General features: G+C 38.8%; 1 protein-coding gene across 1 annotated transcript; it reads left to right on the plus strand.

The window, feature by feature from the left end:
* Positions 1-11656: 11656 nt before the first annotated feature.
* Positions 11657-20672, plus strand: LOC139729086 (sphingomyelin phosphodiesterase-like). The gene is made up of 13 exons (XM_071640009.1): positions 11657-11880; positions 12676-12877; positions 13663-13827; positions 14153-14276; positions 14853-14956; positions 15629-15798; positions 16313-16432; positions 16693-16773; positions 17887-18051; positions 18842-19031; positions 19240-19329; positions 19568-19662; positions 20564-20672. The coding sequence occupies exons 1-13, from the start codon at positions 11657-11659 to the stop codon at positions 20670-20672; spliced, it is 1839 nt and encodes a 612-aa protein (XP_071496110.1).
* Positions 20673-21709: the final 1037 nt, after the last annotated feature.

The raw sequence follows: 21709 nt of genomic DNA on the forward strand, positions 1-21709 counted from the left end.
TTTTCTCAGTTCACACTTTCCTGAATTTGTGCTTTCTTTCCAATATTTAGACAGGTTAGGAGAGTCCATTTGATTTAAGTTATACATCATTTTAAAGCTTAAAGTCTGCTCTTTCAGAATATATTCTTAACTAAAAGTTCATGTCTGGCGACTTTTTGTTTGGTTTGAGGTGCAGGGTCACATATACATATACATATATCTATATCATATTATATCATATATATATATATAAATAAATATATATATATATATATATATATATATATATATATATATATACAGTTTACTTCATCATGTGCATTCGCAACGATGAGAGAAAGTCGTGCTTGAAGAATGAGACCTTTATCCAAAATATGTTTAGCTGTACTCATCCGGACTGATATCTAAAAATAGCCCAATAAGTTTTTGACTTAAGCTCATATGGATCGGTACGCATCAGAATCGTAATACCACAATCACTGAAATTGCAAGTCTATAAGTAGATATCTTTAGATCTAATACTTGCAGGTTTCTTGACCTTTTAAAGGTCCTCGACATCCATTACATGTTGACTTCTGCTGATCTGAATATAAGTAGATCTGCGAACACAAACTATTGAATATTTATATCAGAACGTGTATCACGGATTTTAATAATTTGCTTTTTCATCTTTTTTTTTCATATACACCCACTGAGCTCGGCCCCTTAAAACACAGCTGACCAAGTCTCCTTGATTTTGCAGGAGAATCTCTGAAAAGATTATAAAAACCTCCCTTTTATCTGTTTGTGGGATTTTTTTACCATACGTGTATTAAACATAAGTATTGCTCTTTTTGGATATTGGCTGCCCTTAACGAAAAAAAAAAGCAAATAAAAAATGTTGCCTTCTATGAAGTCATTAACAGTAAAGTCTATTGAAACATAATTAAGCATCACAATGCCTTTCCTTGCATAAGACACAAACTCGCAATAGAAATACATGCCTCGTGTAACTCAACCTCGAATAGTATATGATACATGTATACAATGATAACAATTGCTTTGTTGGAAGAAAAAAATCCAGCACTAAGAGTGTAGAAACGATAACAAAAAAAATGTGGAATTGTATGAAAGCTGTCGTGTTATTATGAGCTCGTACACTTCATCATGGCATACCATAAAACATTACCGTATATATCCATGCACTTATCTTGGCCTCCCAAGCCATAGAAGACCCCATGACACATGATTGACTTATCAACACTGACTTCACCAAACTGAAATTGATGAAGACGTCATCCTCGTCATCGAGGGACAGAAGACAACTATTTTTTTTTTTTAGCTGAGAGTTTACTGTAGATGACGTCACAAAAAGTATTAAAGGCTTTTGAGGGGTGGAACTGAATACTAGTGGGTACAGTAAAAAAAAACACGAAAAAAAAGAAATATTAAAATCATTGTATATAATTCTCGATCAAAAAGATTCCTGGATTTATGATGTGAAGACCTACTCACATCAGCAGAAGTCATCATGGATTCAGCACCAGAATTGTATTTCAGGGGTCATTTCAGATCTATGAAATACTTTTTAAATGCAATTCATCTCCGTTGATCACATTTGGCTTTGCTTCCTTTTACCGACACTTAAACGTCGCAACCTCATCTCCACTGATCGAGCACTTCATTTTCTTCAACACTGATGGTACACTGCGTCAGCCTACATGCACTATTATACTTGTGCTTCCCACATGTTGACAGTGTTAGAGATCATGAGCCTTGCCCTGATCACAACGTTCACATACAGATTGGTGATTATGCCTTCAAAACACGGAATACTGAAGGGTATAAATATATTGATATATACACGCTGTTTTTGATTGTAGTTAATTTCAACGTTCAGTCATTGGAATATTACACTGTAATTATTATGAGGAAATATCATCGTTACATGCAGAGATAAAGTGGTTGTTTTGTTTTTGTTTGTTTTTTATTAGTGAACTTCGGAATCATTTTCTCAACCCGATGGCACTGCCAACTATTCATATTGAAATGCCTCATGTGATTGTCTCTGGCGAGATATTGTTTTTACAACGAGGGTTAACCCGACGGTCCAAATTTCCTTACTCTAAAACGCAGGGCCATCTTAAAACAGAAAGATATTCCATTGTTTCTTCAATAAACTTCCCCAATCAATCCTATTTAATTTTCTCTATCAACGTGAATGAGGGCTAGAATTATTGAGCTCCTTCCTTCCTTCCTTCCTTCCTTCCTTCCTTCCTTCCTTCCTTCATTCATTCATTCATACATACATTCATTCATTCATTCATTCATTCATTTATTCATTTATCCATTCATTCATTCATTCCTCCAATTTGTCGTATTGTCTCAAATACTGCAATGGACTCCCGTTATAACGAAGTCGTCGGGACCAGCAATTTTCTTTCGTTATATCGCAAGTTCGTTGTAACCGAACAAAAAAGAAAAGACAATAAAAAACAAAGAGCGGATAATGTTGCAACCAGATTTTTTTTTTTCACTTCGTTATAGCCAGAATTTCGTTATAACTGTGTTCGTTATAACTGGAGTGCACTGTACTGAGCATATTATGCCTGCAGTACTTCAACACTATATGCAGGGACCTCCACAACCATGTCACGTTATGTAGCGTCTCCGCCCACCTTCTTTATCAGATATTGCATGATATCGATCTGAACTGCGCTCGCCCGACAACTTGTAGATGTGTATTTTACCCTATATAGTAACCAAACACAAGACAGTTATAGGTCCTACGTGTTTGTTTGTGACGCGTGAAACAAGGAAGAATCTACGACGGCCGGCGATGGTGTAAACAGTCAGTTATGCGAGTGTATTTCCAACTCTGCTGATAAACCCATTATTTGAGTGCTCCTCAAAAATGTAAGTCTCTCGTATATTCATAATAATCTTTTTCCTAATGCATAACATTCTTTGACTGATATATTGCTCTTCAGGTCTTAAATATTGGTACATGACCGGTAGGCCTAGATTGTTTAAGGGTATCGTGGTATGTTGTCGATTGATCTGACGCGTCTAAATATAACCCATTCCATACGGGAATCTTGTACACCAGTTTCCTTGCCATAGTGTCAGCTGATATACGGGCACTGTAACAAGTCCCCAAAATGAGGATAAGGATGCCTGCCGCTTCATTGCCTAAATGTATGTTTTATGTGATATGCTGCCCAGTAAAATGGCTTTAGTAGAGTTTTTTCGTCTATCAATATCAGATTTCTTTCTGAATGAAAACCGCACGTGTTGCAGTTTTATTTGCCTTCGTTCCGGTGATGTAGCGCTTATTTTGATGTATAACTCGTATGAAGATGTACATAGCAATCACGGCTGAGGTCAGTTGAAATTCGCTTTTGCTGACCCCATTCAGGTGCCTACTGGCGAACAAAAGAGTTTTTGAGCCCATCAGCGCAGGCTCTATTTATACTTTGCCACCCGATCGATATTTTCATTGTTCGATGGGACATAGTAGTTGACCATGGAAAGGGGGTAGGTATTATTGTACCGCTAGACTGCTTTCGCACAGGCGGATTACCAATCTGTCCGTTCCCCGTCGACCTGCAAAAAGAATCTCGTTTTAGGGCATTGAATGCTCTTGCAGAGTTGTGGGAGAAACGGGATAAGATACTGTTTGGTTTCGATCTCTGTTTTGGTGCCAAAAGGAAAACCTTTGTATCCCGCCTACCAGGGTTTGCAGTCATGCCCGCTGTTTCACCGGCTTTATTACGCTGTTTCCTATGCTTCGCAGATCGGCATGGGAACATCATAAAAGATAATCATTAAAAAATTAACCTGCAATGAAGTATATATACACAGGATCTATTCCTTACCAAACTTTTTTTTTTTTGATGGGTGTTTTTGCCGTGCGTTTGAGTATGTATATACAATATACCACAACGCATGTTACCACCAAACGCAGCAGGAGACAAACTTTTGCGTGGAAAGAACATTACTCTATATTTTGCAATGTGCACAACTATGATAATATTATCCTCACTATATAGCTACTACTCGTGACAAACCAGTTCACAGTTACATTCTTAGCATGTATAGATAAAGGTCATTGCAGATCTTCTTTTGAAATTGACTTGTAACATAAATATTCAAAAACTGGATAGGTCTTCATGAAAACTTTGCTATAAACGATATGAACCAGATGCATATCGAAATGCGTATTCGAACGTGTATTTGTTTAAAGTAAATGAGCAACGCATGCAACACATACATAACTATAACCACATTCTGCTTAGCTTTGTTATTTCAAGCTATTTTTCTGAAAGATCATTCCATATTTATAAAGTCAGTGTTTCAGGAAGTCATTGCAAACTATATTGTTAACTGTGAACTACCTAAATTGTGTCTGAATATTGCCTGGTTCCCCCGCTTTCAAGCTGTTATGCGCAGCATATCCTGTTTCTCTTAACTGATAAGTCTCTGAAACCTTATTTCTGTGGTTTTGTTTGTTGTTGTTTGTTTGTTTTTATTTCCGAAACAATAAAATCATATACAAGATAAACAGTGTTGAACATGACATAACTGAAACATGAATCAAGATTGAAGTATCAAAATACAATGAAAACAAGTTGACATGTGATAATGATGATAACATGTAACGGTGGATAGCCCATTTCAGATCTGTCAACATGATAGATCTGTTCTTCCATGGGGTCCAAGATTTATAAACATATAATAACTAACATGTCTTTCATTCATACCAAACATAATATCTAAAATCATATCACAAAACAATCCCTCAAACACCCCCTCCCCCCCCCCCGAATCATCTTAGATCTCTGGTAACATAGGGTAATATACATGTAAATAAATGAACTTAAACTATCAAAATGTTTACGTACTTTTGATGTATGTTAACTTGCACACTTGGACTCGGAAAACCCTTTTAATTCAGTCTTTTGTTTTTACTGTTAAAGGGATCGTATAGTTTTAGTCGAGACATAACGTCAGGCTTATAACATTTTTGGCGAGATAACGAGAAACCTCTTAATGTATGAAAGAGCATGTAATATTCCAAGTGGGTTTTAACGTTTAGTTGATGAAAATTAGTCTTGAAATGGCGTAGATATCCAAAAAGCGATCCTAATAAAATTGACAGGCCACGACTTTTATTAGGATCTCTTTGTTTTACCTAGCTTTTTTATTTTGTTTTGATATCGCAGTCATTTCAAAACCGATTTTCATCTAATAAACTTTTGATTCCCCTTAGAATTGTATGCTCTTTAACGTTTCATAGAGTGGTTTCTAAACATCTCGCAAAACTGAATCTTCACCTCAACCAGTACTGTACAGTCCCTTTAATCAGGGAACTGAAGTACACACGATTACAGCAAAATGTTCAATTATCATAAATATCATCACTATTGACGGAGATACTTGTGGAAAATCAATTCTCATCAGAGAAAGAAAGAAAGAAAGAGAAGAGGAAGCAGAAAGGTGTAGAAAATGAAAGCACAATATTATAGGGAAAGAGATGGTAAGATAGTGAAATCGAAAGCAATGTCGCCTATAATTGGTCATTTTCTTTCCGCTCTAACTCCAATAATGGGGCTTGCAAAGGAAAATATGATATCCATTTGACGGATGGCATCCCATAAAATATCTTTTTATGACCCTTGAACTCTAAACAACCTTTCGAGTGAAAAGATTGCTTTTGCATCAAAATTTTTTAATAAGTTGTTTTCTTTATAATACCTGTTTCGGATCCTACTTTCTAGTATCGTGCACGAGCTTTAATCAGTAGGTTTACTGTCACTAGCCACATTATACTCTTACAAACTATAACATGCATATTCTACTTTTGTTCTTCTGGAGGAAAATATCTTTCTAATATACTTGCGATTGTTTCGAGGCCACCACCCTACACTATCTCTGCTTACGATGGCGGGCTCCTGCAGTGATGTTCGTTTATTGTTGTTCAGCGATGCAATGAATTGACTTATCGTTAGTGTAAATATCATCACCAAATTCATCCGATGAAGTCAGTTATAGATCATGAATTTAGTTCAATTAATCATCTGTTAGTCATTACTCTCTAAGTATATGTTTATTCACAACATCAATATAAAATCAATTCTTTGCTGTAGTTTGTGTTCATATTTTTCCGGAAAATGCAGATATAAATCAAATAGCCAAACAAATTTTATTAACTCTCTCATTAAAGGCTGATCGAGGGGACCACAGCATATGACGTCCTATACGTTAATGCTTGAAAACGCAATAGGAAGGTATATCCAGAGACTCTAAGATGGTTCCTATATAACCCTCTCTTACTCTCGGGGCCATCCACGAGTCATACGACCCACGAGTTCGGTATTGACAAAAGGTCCATGAGTCATACGATACAGTCCGCGAGTCATGCAGCCCATGAATTCGACACTATAAGGCAGATAAGGTCCATGTCGTGAGTCCGACACTTTTTCTAGGCAATTAAGGCACGCGAGTTCGACACTATGTAAACAAGGTCCACGTGTTCGACATTACATCATGGGGTTAATGTGTCGATCTCGTGGGCCTTGTTTACTTAGTGTTGGACTCGTGGGCCTTATTTGCCTATAGCGTCGAACTCTTGGACCTTGTTTGCCTATAGTGTCGTACTCATGGGCCTTATTTGTTTGGTGTCAAATTCATGAGCTGTATGATTCGTGGGCTGTAAAACTCTTGAGCTGTATGACTTTATGGGCTATATGACTCGTGTGCTGTATAATTCGAGGGTGTCGAACTCGTGACGTGCACCCCTTACTCCCCCCCCCCCCATCTTGAGTCAACATAAAAAGAAATGAAAAATAAAATGTGTTTATCACATTAAACTGAGTAGCAGCTGAGAAGAGAGAGAGACCAAGGTTAAAAAAACAAAACAGTAAAGACCAGTAGCTATCTGGTCAACTGGTACTGGCAGTGAAGCCATCTGGTTTCTTGCTGGTTTCAGCATGATTTGGGAATAGAGCTACAAATTGCAGTTCAAATGCCAGGAAGTGTGAAACCAGTAAGGCACCAGTTGTACACCTGTAAGAGACCAGTTCAATACCTCTAAGAGACCAGTAGAATACCAGTAAGAGACCAGTTCGAAACCAATAAGAGACCAGTTGAATACCAGTAAGAAACCAGTTGCAAACCAGTAAGAGACCAGTTGAATACAAGTAGGAGACCAGTTGAATACCAGTAAGAGACCAGCTGAATACCAATCAGAGACCAGTTGAAAACCAGTAAGAGACCACTTAAAAACCAGTAAGAGAAAAGTTGCAAACGAGTAAGAGACCAGTTTAATAACAGTAAGAGACCAGATGAATGTCAGTGAAAGGCTAGTTCCATACAAGTAAGAGACCAGTTGAATACCGGTAGGAGGCCAGTTGAATACCAGTAAGAGACCATTCGAAAACCATTAAGAGACCAGTTATATACCAGTAAGAGACCCTTTGAATACCAATAAGGGACCAGTTGAATGCCAGTAAGAAACCAGTTGAATACCAGTAAGAGACCATTCGAAAACCATTGGGAGACCAGTTATATACCAGTAAGAGACCAATTGAATACCAGTAAGGGACCAGTTGAATACCAGTAAGAGACCAGTTGAATACCAGTTAGAGACCAGTTGCAAACCAGTGAGAGGCCAGTTGAATACTAGTAACAGACCAGTTGAATACCAGTAGGAGACCAGTTGAATACCAGACCAGACCATTCGAAGACCATTCGAAAACCATTAAGAGACCAGTTATATACCGGTAAGAGACCAGTTGAAAACCAGTAAGGACCAATTGAATACCAGTAAGAGACCAGTTGAATACCAGTTAGAGACCAGTTGAATACCATTAAGAGACCAGTTATATACCAGAAAGAGACCAGTTGAATACCAGTAAGGGACCAATTGAACACCAGTAACAGACCAGTTGAATACCAGTTAGAGACCAGTTGAATACTAGTAACAGACCAGTTGAATACCAGTAACAGACCAGTTGAATACCAGTTAGAGACCATTCGAAAACCATTAAGAGACCAGTTATATACCAGTAAGAGACCAGTTGAATACCAATAAGGGATCAGTTGAATACCAGTAAGAGACCAGTTGAATACCAGTTAGAGACCAGTTGCAAACCACTAAGAGACCAGTTGCAAACCAGTAAGAGACCATTTGAATACCAGTAAGAGACCAGTTAAATACCAGTCAGAGACCAGTTGAACACCAGTAAGAAACCAGTTGCAAACCAGTAAGAGACCAGCTGAATACCAGTAAGAGACCAGTTGCAAACCAGTATAAGACCAGTTGAATACCACTGAGAGACAAGTTGAATACCAGTTAGAGACCAGTTGCAAACCAGTAAGAAACCATTTGAATACCTAGCTGTAAAAGACCGATTGCAAACAAGTAGAAGACCAGTTGAATACCAGTAAGAGATCAGTTGAATACCAGAAAGCGACCAGTTACAAATCAGTAAGAGACTAGTTGATTACCAGTAGCAGACAAGTTGAAAACCAGTAAGAGACCAGTTGAATACCAGTAACAGACCAGTTGAATACCAGTTACAGACCAGTTGCAAACCAGTAAAGAGACCAATTGAACACCAGTAAAAGACCAGTTGAATACCACTAAGAGACCAGTCGCAAACCAGTAAGAAACCATTTGAATACCTAGCTGTAAGAGACCGATTAGTAGACCAGTTAGGAGACCAGTTGAATACCAGAAAGAGACCAGTTACAAACCAGTAAGAGACCCGTGGAATACCAGTAAGAGACCAGTTGAAAACCAGTAAGAGACCTGTTGCAAACCAGTAAGAGACCAGTTGAATACCAGTAAGAAACCAGCTGAATACCAGTAGGGGACCAGTTGAATACCTGTAAGAGACCAGTTGAATACCAGTAAGAGACCCTTTAAATACCAGCAAGAGACCAGCTGAATTCCAGCAAGAGACCAGTTGAATACCAGTAAGAGACCAGTTGAAAACCAGCAAGAGACAAGTTGTAAACCAGTAAGAGATCAGTTGAATACCAGTTAGAGACCAGTTGCAAGCCAGTAAGAAACCATTGAATACCAGCAAGAGACCAGCTGAATTCCAGCAAGAGACCAGTTGAATACCAGTAAGAGAGCAGTTGAAAACCAGCAAGAGACAAGTTGTAAACCAGTAAGAGATCAGTTGTAAACCAGTAAGAGATCAGTTGAATACCAGTAAGAGACCAGTTGAATACCAGTAACAGACCAGTTGAATACCACAAAGAGACCAGTTGAATACCACAAAGAGACCAGATGAAAACCAGTAAGAGACCAGTTGAATACCAGTAACAGACCAGTTGAATACCAGTTAGAGACCAGTTACAAACCAGTAAGAGACCAATTGAACACCAGTAAAAGGCCAGTTGAATACCACTAAGAGACCGGTTTAAAACCAGTAAGAGACCTGTTGCAAACCAGTAAGAGACAAGTCGAATACCAGTAAGAGACCAGTTGTAAACCAGTAAGAGATCAGTTGAATACCAGTAAGAGACCAGTTGAAAACCAGTAAGAGACCCTTTTATTACCAATAAGAGACCAGTCGCAAACCAGTGAGAGACCAGTTGAATACCAGTAAGAGACAAGTTGAATATCAGTAATAGACCAGTTGAATACCACTAAAAGACCAGCTGGAAACCAGTAAGAGACCATTTGTAAACTAGTAAGAGACCAGTTGAATACCTGTAAGAATCCAGTTGAATACCAGTAGCAGACCAGTTGCAAACCAGTAAGAGACCAATTGAATACCAGGAGCAGACCAGTTGAATACCACTAAGAGACCAGTTTAAAACCAGTAAGAGACCTGTTGCAAACCAGTAAGAGACAAGTCGAATATCAGTAATAGACCAGTTGAATACCACTAAGAGACCAGTTGAAAACCAGTAAGAGACCCTTTGATTACCAATAAGAGACCAGTCGCAAACCAGTGAGAGACCAGTTGAATACCAGTAAGAGACAAGTTGAATATCAGTAATAGACCAGTTGAATACCACTAAAAGACCAGCTGGAAACCAGTAAGAGACCATTTGTAAACTAGTAAGAGACCAGTTGAATACCTGTAAGAATCCAGTTGAATACCAGTAGCAGACCAGTTGCAAACCAGTAAGAGACCAATTGAATACCAGGAGCAGACCAGTTGAATACCACTAAGAGACCAGTTTAAAACCAGTAAGAGACCTGTTGCAAACCAGTAAGAGACAAGTCGAATATCAGTAATAGACCAGTTGAATACCACTAAGAGACCAGTTGAAAACCAGTAAGAGACCCTTTGATTACCAATAAGAGACCAGTCGCAAACCAGTGAGAGACCAGTTGAATACCAGTAAGAGACAAGTTGAATACCAGTAATAGACCAGTTGAATACCACTAAAAGACCAGCTGGAAACCAGTAAGAGACCATTTGTAAACTAGTAAGAGACCAGTTGAATACCTGTAAGAATCCAGTTGAATACCAGTAGCAGACCAGTTGCAAACCAGTAAGAGACCCGTTGAATACCAGTAAGAGACCAGTTGAAAACCAGTAAGAGACCTGTTGCAAACCAGTAAGAGACAAGTTGAATACCATTAAGAGACCAGCTTAATACCAGTAAGATACCAGTTGTAGACCAGTAGCAGACCAGTTGCAAACCAGTAAGAGACCCGTTGAATACCAGTAAGAGCCCACTTGAATACCAGTAAGAGACCAGTTGTAAACCAGTAAGAGACCAGTTGCAAACCAGTAAGAGACAGGTTGAATACCAGTAAGAGACCGGTTGTAAACCAGTAAGAGACCAGTTGTAAATCAGTAAGAGACCAGTTGCAAACCAGTAAGAGACAAGTTGAATACCATTAAGAGACCAGTTGGAAACCAGTAAGAGACAAGTTGAATACCAGTAAGGGACCAGTTGCAGACCAGTACGAGATCAATTGGAAAACAGTAAGAGAACAAATTGCTTACCAGTGAGAGACCAGTACAATTTCAGTAACAGACCAGTTACAAATCAGTCAAATACCAATAAGAGACCAGTACAATACCATTGACAGATCAGTTGAAAACTAGTTGAATACCGGTAAGAGACCATTTGAAATCCAGTAAGAGACCAGTTGTAAACCAGCAAGAGAACAGTTGCAAATCAGTAAGAGAGCAGACTGCAAACCAGCAAGAAACCAGTTGCAAACCAGTAAGAGACCAGTTAAAAACCAGTAAGAGACCAAGTTGCATATCAGTGAGAAACCAATTTCAGTAACAGACCAGTTACAAATCAGTTAGATATCAGTAAGAGACCAGTACAATACCAGTGACAAACCAGTTGAAAACTAATTGAATACTAACAAGAGACCAGTTAAAAACCAGTAAGAGATCAGTTACAAACCAGTTGAATACCAATAAGAGACCAGTGCAATACCAGTAAGAGACCACTTGAAAAACAGTTGAATACCAATAACAGTAACCTGTAACAGCTGAGAGGAGAGAGAGACTGTGTGTGTGTGTGTGTGTGTGTGTGCGTGTGTTTGTGTCTTTCAAATTGAATAATGAGAGGAAGCAAAGACACGTGTGTATTGGCCAATGTGTGATAAAGAAAATAATCATACTCCAAACAAGTCAAAACTTCTGAACTGTCCACTTTTTGTTTCTAGATCCTGAAGCTGTATATTGCAGAACCGGGTAAAATGATGGCGACATTTTCCACCAAACGTCTAGCAGCACTCGCAGCTTTGTTTTTCTGTGTCGTGATTGCGACCTGCAAACCGGTAACGTCAGCTGACGTCAAAACGAAGGGAGAATACGTTCTCGACGAGCAGACGAGATCGACCCTGGCTTACAAGTTGGCGCCATTTCTGGTGTCCTACAGCCGTGCCGCAGCTACTCGGACGCCAGCCCCGTACGTCAAAATGATGTAAGTATAGCCTCTCTCCTCTCCCTCACGCCGCTATGTCACAACTAAAAACACACAACAAAACAAAAGAAAGGACGACTGTAAATAAGAAAATGGATAATCACACAAACGCAACACGTTTTGAGACCCTTGTATTCCTAACAATGATCACCTTATCAACCCTGGGGTAAATACCATTCTGATCGAAGAAGAAAGGAGAAGGAAAAAGAAGGAGGAGGAGGACGACGACGACGACGAGAAGAAGAAGAAGATGATGATGATGTTACGCTATAAGAAATAATTGTAGATGGACATTTTGACGTTGTTACTTAACTCCGAAAACAGCACTCCGCCAAAAAGGAAACTTTTAAGAAAAAAAAAGGTATGCCGCTATGTACTAACTGGCGCTTTTTCATTTTCAGCCTATCATTCTACTTTTTAGCGTACCATCAATGCCACAGCGTAAGAAATAATAAAATGACCACTATCAAGTTGAATACAAGGGCTACCCTGTGAAAATAAAACGGAATAAATAAATAAATGAATAAATAAATAAATAAATAAATAAATAAACAAATGCACAAACAAACAAATAAATAAATAAATAAATAAATAAATAAATAAATAAATAGATGCCATTATCCTTAGCAAAGTTCCAAATAAGATATCCTTACATACCCTGGGGTGACACAACCTTTCCTTAATTAAAACTGCAGATAATGTCATCTTGGTAAGAATCACATTTTTCATACATAAATGAAATCATACCTATAATATGACATGACTCATTCCTCTGCGCAATATCCTTCCGCCTAGGAACGACATCATACGCGATCCGAGCTTGGGCATCGGGGTCGACATCGAGTGCGATGCCTGCAAGGAGCTCATGAAGGCCGTTGACGATCTCATCCAGACGGACGAGTCGCGTGACCTCATCGTCGAAATCGCCGCCGAGGTGTGCAAGACACTAGAGATCGAGGACGACCGCGTTTGTGACCTGGTTGTGAGAGAGTTTAAGGTGGATATAATACTCTGTGAACACATGGTGAAGGGGGTGTTGAATTTGATACGTTAGGGTTTCTTTTCTCGTTTGTATTTGAATTTTAGAAGTGGAATATACTTCAAATCTCAAATAACGTATGTTACTCACATGGCTGATGATGAATGGAATAAGATATCATTTTTTGTTTCCACTTCTGGAGAAAAAGGCTAAGGCCCATGAGAATGAAAAAAAAAATGTGAGCGAGTGGGCCTGCTTGTATAAGGAAATATTATACAACAAAATTCATTTCAAGCCTCGTTTTGTTACGAGTCATAATTGTACTTTATATCACCGTAGAAAACATATTAATCATTCTATTCTTTAGTAATAGTCTTCTTTTCATATTTTTGTTTAAACAACTGTGAATAACTCTTTGGGCTAAATTTTGGATTGACCCTTTCCCCCGGTGATTTACGAAACTCTTCCCATCCTGCCCATCATCAGAAATTGTATCAAATTCATGGATCAAATTCTGGACAGTTTTTGTAAATTGAAATGTATAATGTAAATCACAGTAATATATATCATTTGATCTCATTGCTAAAACGTCTTTGAGTTGAAAAACGTGCCATTGCATGATCGTCAGTCACTATCACCAAGTTTGCGGTCCGTCATGCGCCATATAAAAAAGACCTACAGCTATAGTTATTTGTACATGCATTTTCAACAAAACTTTGCTGCATTAAGGGCATCATTCTGTATTCGGACTTTGAACACTACAAAATGCATTAGGCCTGATCGTTTCCTCTTTTTTTCTGTAGGACGAGGTCATCGACGTCGCCACGCTCCACTACCTCAGTCCAGACCAGGTCTGCGGGACGCTGCTCGGTCCATCATGCGCCATCCCCTACGACTACAACTCCGACTGGAACGTGACGTTCCCCAACATTCCGAAACCTCATATGACTCCAGTGCAGCCGCCCCAGGTATCAAAGGGAGGTTTTCTGCTCTTACTGTTGACGATGACGATGATGATGATGATTACGATAAGGATTTTTTTTTTCAAACCGATGAAAATCTTGCGTCGAGTTGTTTTAATTAAAACTGATTGACAATTTACCCTACATCGACGTAACTAACAAGTAAGCTGAGCATGTACCAAATCTTTAAAACTGTTTGTCACAATATCCAAAATGTCATTTACCGGTTTCTGGACCATACGTCCCTCCTCATAACGTCTGTCTCATGTATTTCTGAAATACGCGATCTTGTTACTCATAATTTTTACGTTTTTGTTTCCCCCATGGCCAGCCCGGCTCTCCGACATTACGCGTGCTACACATCAGTGACCTCCACATCGATCTCATGTACGAGCCCGGGTCCAATGCCGAGTGCGGGGAGCCGCTCTGCTGTCGGTCTAACGACGGACCACCGGGTAAGCAAAGAGCTGGCAGACAACCAAAGGATAAGCGCGCTTTTTGTGATCCTATCTATTCTCTCATCTCATTATAATTGATTACACAACGTCACGTATTCTGGATACTTCTTATTTCCTGCAGAAGGTGTTATATTTCTAGAAATCTTTGGGCCCTCGATAACAATTTATTGCATTCTAATGGATTATTCAAACCCCTATAAATGACATAACTAGTCAGACCACTTGCATGGTTATTAAGGCTTTTATCAAATGACGATAACACTCCGGAAAAGTTGCTGCATCAAGTATCATCATCAACGGTGAGATGTTTCCGTATATTCCGCAACCATGGTAACGGAAGTAATAGGAAGTCTCGTCCTCTTCTGTCCTCTCCTTTTCTCCATCATCTTCTTCTTCCACTCCTCCTCTTCCTCCTCCTTCTTCAAAATCATCATCATCATCATCATCATCATCATCATCATCATCATCGTCATCATCACCATCATCATCACCATCACCATATTCTGTCCTTCATCTAATTCTTCATCTTTTCCCTTTTCTTCTGCATCTTCATCATCTTTCTTCTTTCTATAGCTCCAGGGACGAAAGGCGCTGGAAAGTGGGGAGACTTTCGAACCTGTGACGTGTCGCTAGATCTCATGAAAAACACCCTTGAGAACATTGCCAAAACACAAAAGGTAAGGAGGATTCTAATAAGTAGGGAGATTCGTACGACAGCCTAAGTTGTAAAAACTCAAACAAGTTGTCATACTGACTGTCGGCAAGATCATAGATTATTGCATGTAATCATCATACTGTTACGGTCCATTCTGATGAAAGTGTATAAGCTCCCATCATCCTTCCGTTGCTATGACACCACTGTTTCTTTTCTTCCTCTTTTTTTTCCTCCTCTTTTCATCATTTTCCTCTTCCCCCTCCTCCTCATCATCATTATCATCAAATACAATTACATATTTCTTATAATTACACTTCTTTCCGTAAAGTTCTCACCGTCACCATCATCACAATATATTCTAATCATTACTATCGTCATCGTCAAATACAATTTCATAAGTGTTATCTATGTATTTCTTTTACTAAAACACGAGTCATCATCATCATCATTATCATCAAGCTATATCTTCTTCCTCCTCCTCATCATCATCACCATCATCATCATCATCATCACCATCATCATCGTCACCTTCGTCATCTTCGTCGTCATGGATATGATGTCGTATTACTTGATAGATTTACCACTGTACTATCAATACTACGATGTTGATGCAAACCATAACGCTTATACGTGTTAGCAAGAACGCATGACCACTATTACTGTCATCCTGTTACCGGTTAGTATTTCTTTTCAGGTTGACTTCATCTACATGACAGGGGATCTCCCAGCTCACAACGTGTGGAACCAAACTCGCAGCGACCAGCTCAAGATTCTCGACATGGTAACCGACCTCCTCATGAAGTACTTCCCGGGGGTCAAAGTTTATCCCACGCTTGGAAACCACGAGAGCGCACCTGTGAACAGGTAATTGGTAATACGACGTCATGTAAACAAGCAATGTTTTGTAAATAGTTTCAACTTAAAAATTTCCGTCAACATTATTGCCGACATTGTCTGTTGTGCCGATTTTAGTCAAGAACTTTCTCATGGATCTGCCAGGATCGCAGATAAATTTACAACTGCTAAGTTTATGGATCATAAACACATCAGTCTTAAGTTGTCGAAATCATTATTTTGTGGATCGACACACTAAACCAATCGCTTACAGAGCAAACTTTTATTTTTAGGTGCGATCGAAATGAAGAGAAGTTAAGTACTGATTTTATTCAAAAAAAAAATCATTTTTGTCTTTTGTCTTTCACTATTTTGTTTCTATACGTGTTGGTTCTCATGACAAAATGTACGATGATGTACACATTTGACATCTATGGCAAGATCAATGATACACACACGAGGTAATTCATTTCAGATTTGGCACATGCATAGTCATCAAGAACGAGCCAAGTGAATTAAAAAAAAATTGTATCCTTTTCCAAAGTTTCCCACCTGAGTTCATCACCGGTGACCAATCAGAGAAGTGGTTATATGAGGCGTGCGTCAGTTCATGGATCGAGAAATCCGATTGGCTGCCCAAGAGTGCCAAAGAGACAATGCTACGGTAAGACTTTCATACACATACAACAGAAAGTTCAAACTAAATCTCTTCACTGCCTTCCATTAAGCATGACTGACGGACATTTACTTAATGTTTTGCAAATTCAGTGTACTTTTTATTCCACCAAAGTGTATACATTCGGCAGTAATCAAAAAGAGACACCCGACATGAAAAAAAAGAAAATAAAAATACATGCAAACTTTGACCTCATTAGACATTTAACGTACACTGTGTGACTTTTGTGTGTGTGTGTTTTTTTTCAGGGGTGGTTACTACGACGTCCTGGTCTATCCTGGGTTCCGCGTGGTTTCGCTAAATGCTAACGCAGGAAACACTCAAAACTGGTGAGAATTAATACATGACATATGTGAAAGGTTAGGGGTTATACAACATAGGTTAAACAGGTCAAAATTCAAATCTTTATTCCGACCCCCGCCCCCTTTTTAAAGTAACTATTGTACCTCAAAACGTCTGCTTCAATAAGCTCCGATCATTTCGCTAAGGAATCAGCGACTGAAGTGTTGAATTGGAAAATATATGACGCTTAGATGCAAATGTAAAATGCAAGACGTTACCGTTGCACGAATCCAACAGCAGTGAATTTGATGCCAAAATCCAAAGAATGAAACGCCAGGATAATAAAAGCATTATTAGGCGGAACAACTTTTGACGGGGCCTGTAATTACTATTAGTGAAATTATTTTTGTGCAGTGCGAACAGACTATAACATCGACACTAACGTAGCAGTCGTTAGCTTTTCTTTCCCATAAGAGATTGACGTGCTTTTTTAATTGAAGCATTGGTCTAACGGTCTTCTTCAGTTCATCTTCTGCCCGTTTGTTTTCAATGACAATATGGACAGCCTAACGGCAATATGTTATCATATTGACCAAGCTATGATTGCTTTCATCGCTTGACGAATATCACGGCTTTATCAAGGTTAATCAGAAATATTTGAAAGACAGCTCCAGTGTGCTATCAATCACACTGCATCTATTATTTCAAAAATCGTACGATTGATAGATCAATGGTAATCTATCTCGCCAAATTGATCTCTTGCATCAACTAAGAGACTCTTCATATCTCATACATTGACGTTGCATGTCACAGCTAAAAATTTTTAATATATCATTGTAATCAAACACATCATATGTCAGAGCAGACTTGACATAATGGAGCGGGAGTCGGTTTGATAATTGCCTTGATGCGGTTATATTAAATGTTTGTTGTTGGTGGGGTTTTTTTAGCCCATGGAGATTGCTCATGTACAGCTGGAATCACATCTTGGGCGTTGCTTTTGAATGCAGTTAAAAATATAAACTTTTTTTACAATTGAAATACACATTCATTATTTGTTAAAATCCTGAGTCAGCAAGCCGACTTGTCAACCTATACCAAGTAAAGTCATTTGTTCGTACCATTACCATTTGTTCGTACCATGACTTTCCTCCACTCAGGTGGCTGCGAATCAACGCCACCGATCCCGACGCTCAGCTCCAGTGGCTAGTCTCCGTCCTGCAAGCCGCCGAGACGGCGAAGGAGAAGGTACACATACTAGGCCACATCCCTCCGAGTCAGAACCTCGCGGTCTGGAGCAAGAACTACGAGCTCATCGTCAAGCGGTGCTATTTCCTTTCTCTGTTTTTGTGTATATAAATAATAATGTTTTCACCATTGTTCTGTATGTCAATGAACACCGGTAGATTGTAGCATTAGATAGTTATAAAAATGCCAATCCATTTGACAAATTAAAGGCACGTTGAAACAACGTTTCCAGTTTTACAACTCTGAGGTACACGTTACTCCTAAACTGTCTCTGATATCTCATGATGTGATCATAATACATTACTATTTAACTCTTTATTTACCACGTTCACACGCCCAACTCTGTCGACGGCGTGCCAAGTTCACATATTCTGCTCAAATGCACAAACCTGCCCAAACCGATCGATAAATTGTCATTAATGTCACAGTACAATAAACGCGTTTCTTGCAATTCCATTCCTGTCACATGTAGCTTGAATTTTATGTCGTGATTGAATATCATAAGCAGTATTTCCTACTGGATAGACGAGTGAATTGTATGCTTCTGTTAGTTGTTCCCGTGCAAAAGTCACGACTCTACAAAAATGTAGCTACTGGTCATTTGAAAGAAAAACAATCGTAGATTTTTTTGTCATAAAATGATTGACATCAAAGCAAAGTTCGGCATTTTCTCTACAATTTCCGTCATTTCATGTCAAGAATAGCAACACCCTATAAAAGTTACGCAGATTTAAAAAAACAGAATGTTTCCCCAAAGCATGACTACGTTGCCCACGGGGGGGGGGGGGGGGGGGTTTACACCATGGCACATAAAGAGTTAACCAACCGCCACTTGACCCGAGAGCCCTTCTTTCTTCCTATCTTCAGATATGCGAGTACCATAACTGGTCAGTTTTTTGGACACACCCACAAAGACCAGTTCAAGATTTACTACGACAACGTCACGAATCGTCAACCAATCAACGTCGTCTACGTGGCAGGAGCCATAACACCGGACACTCAAAATCCGGGTTACCGAGTTTACACTATAGACGGAAACTACACCAAGTCTTCCTGGGTATAAAATGTCTCTCCCTCTCCATCATCTTAATTTTCATGAGGTTCGATCTTAGTTATTGTATAACATGTAGAATAGTATATCATGTGACGACTAATTGCAAAAAAGAAGACATTATAATTCAGCTTACACATGTTTTCCAAAATTTACACATAGTCTTTAAAGGGTTAAGTTTAGACCTTTCTCAACTTTCTCATTTTATTTTCAGGCTGTTCTCGACCACGATAACTATTATTTGAATCTCACTGAAGCCAACCTAACGGATAAACCAAAATGGCGACTGGAGTACACGGCTAAGGTGAGATAAAATTATTTACTTCACTTACACGACATGTTTATAGAGAGGATTCGGTAATTCGATTTTTAATAGGCACATATTTCAAGATTCGGTTTTGCTTCACTCGCAAGCCGACAGTATCGGTTATGTTTCTGGTCATGGTAAAAAAAAGACAGAAAGAATACTGGGTGCACATCACTTGAAAGTAATAAATTGGCAATTTGCCGTCCCTCGCCTTTTTCTCTTCTCTCTTTTTCAGAAAGCTTTCAATATGACGTCACTCCAGCCCAGCGAATGGGGGCGTGTAGTGGAGGAAATGAAGAAGAACGAAACCGCGTTCGACCAGTATTACTCGTAAGTCGCCATGCTGTTCTGCTATATAGACATGACAACAAGTATGACAAGTATAAATTCGACTCTTCTACTGTAGTAAGAGTGATAGGATACCGCGGTAATGTTGGCATCCGTTGCATATTGCAGGAGAATCTGATCTGGTACTAGTTCTAATTCTTTGCACAGTATCGTGGCGCTCAAAACGATTGTGTGATAGATCGCATAATGTGAGAAGTACAGAAGCCTATCCCAAACCGAGACAATGTATCCATTAAACGGTTGAATGAATTATGTGAGGAATGTAGAGCGCAGAGATGATGATCCTAATGTGTCTCGATGTCATTATGAGGTAATCATTCAATACCGTGGGCATAATCATTGTTGCTTTAAATGTTTCCTCTGCTCGCAACATATTTTACTTCAGTGCACGTTCTACTTGATATCAAACACACTCTCTCTCTCACACACACACACACACACACACACACACACACACACACACACACACACACATATGTATATATATATTTATATATATATATACTAGGAATACAAGTATCATCCTTACCATCGGTACAGTATACGTGTATACTACCATGATCAAAAGTGGTATTATAGTCAGTGATAGGATTGTATAGTTAGTCATAGTGGGTAGTATAAAACAAAAGCTGAGATAGCTATACTATCACTATGAATGCATTGCCCTCTTTATAATATTTTGAGTATCTTATTGATAAACATAAGCATATACAAACATATGTTTATATAAGTAAATAACATATACAATGCATGCATGAATATGATATGTATGTATATATGCATGTATACATAAGTACACACACACACACTTTCACACATACATGCACACATACATATAGACAGGCACAGATACATAATCTATAATTCTATATATTTCCTCCAGGTATTTCCACCGTCTGTGGGAGGGTCGGTCACCCTGTGATTCCTCGTGCAGACAGAATATGATCTGCGACATCGAAACGGCGCGATCCGGCGACTCAAGTTTCTGCTGAAATCGTGCTTAATCCTCTTTAACTCTTCCCTCCCCTCCCCACTTTCTCTCTCTCCCTCTCTCTCCCTCTCTCTCTCTCTCTTCATCTATCTATCTCTCACAACTGACGACTGTGCTGCATTATGAAATGGTATTTTAGGATAATTGTTCTGAGAACGTGAAACTGGAAAAACAAAAACAAAACAAAAACAAAACAAAAACAAAAAGGACACTGCTTAGAATGCCATGATGGTATAAATCAAGGCATACACGCACCCGCATAAACCTGCTCCTATGATGTAGTCAAGATAAGCGAACGATTATACACTTGTGACCACATGCCGTGTCAAAGGTCAAGACGTTTTGTGCCGTGATTGAGCGACCTTGGTCACTATCTTGTGAAATTAGAGTGAATGTTTGTTGTTTTTATTTTATTCAGAGGAGAGAACAGCTGAAATTTCGCTCATTGTTATTTTGCTTGTACAGCGATTCATATTGTATGTTTCTTAAATAGTATATAACCTTGTGATAGACAAGCTGTTCTGAATGCAAGTAAAGATCTCTTGGATTTTAAGATTGATCACGGTAGTTGCTATGGTGATAGTAACCACCATGGTGATGATGATGATGATGATGATGATGATGACATCGATGATAATGATGATGATGATAGGGATGATTGCAAAAATGTTTATATGCTCATAATGAATATGGTGGTGGTCGTGCACTTGTACGCTGAACTAATGACTTATACTGTATACACAGGTATACAGCCAGAGAGCGAGAAAAAAAAAATGGGATGATCAATTTCAGCGGCAAGAGGATTGACGAGTTTGCTACGCAAAGCATTTAAAACTGTAATAGTCCAGTGGCTTAGATTTATTGTGCCATTGAGGAAAAAATGTCTCAAACCAGGATATCTCGATGACGCGTCTGTTTGTTCGTTATGAAAATACTGACGTATTATAAATGCATCAAACATGATTTCAATGTTCTTGTACTCTTTTTTTACAAGAGCCTCCCAGGAAAGTTATGTGTTGCAAAGAATATACAAAAAAG

This window comes from Diadema antillarum, unplaced genomic scaffold, assembly GCF_040938485.1.
Source record: "Diadema antillarum isolate AM-2024a unplaced genomic scaffold, OU_Dant_1.0 seq00000217_RagTag, whole genome shotgun sequence".
Classification (NCBI taxonomy): Eukaryota; Metazoa; Echinodermata; class Echinoidea; order Diadematoida; family Diadematidae; genus Diadema; species Diadema antillarum.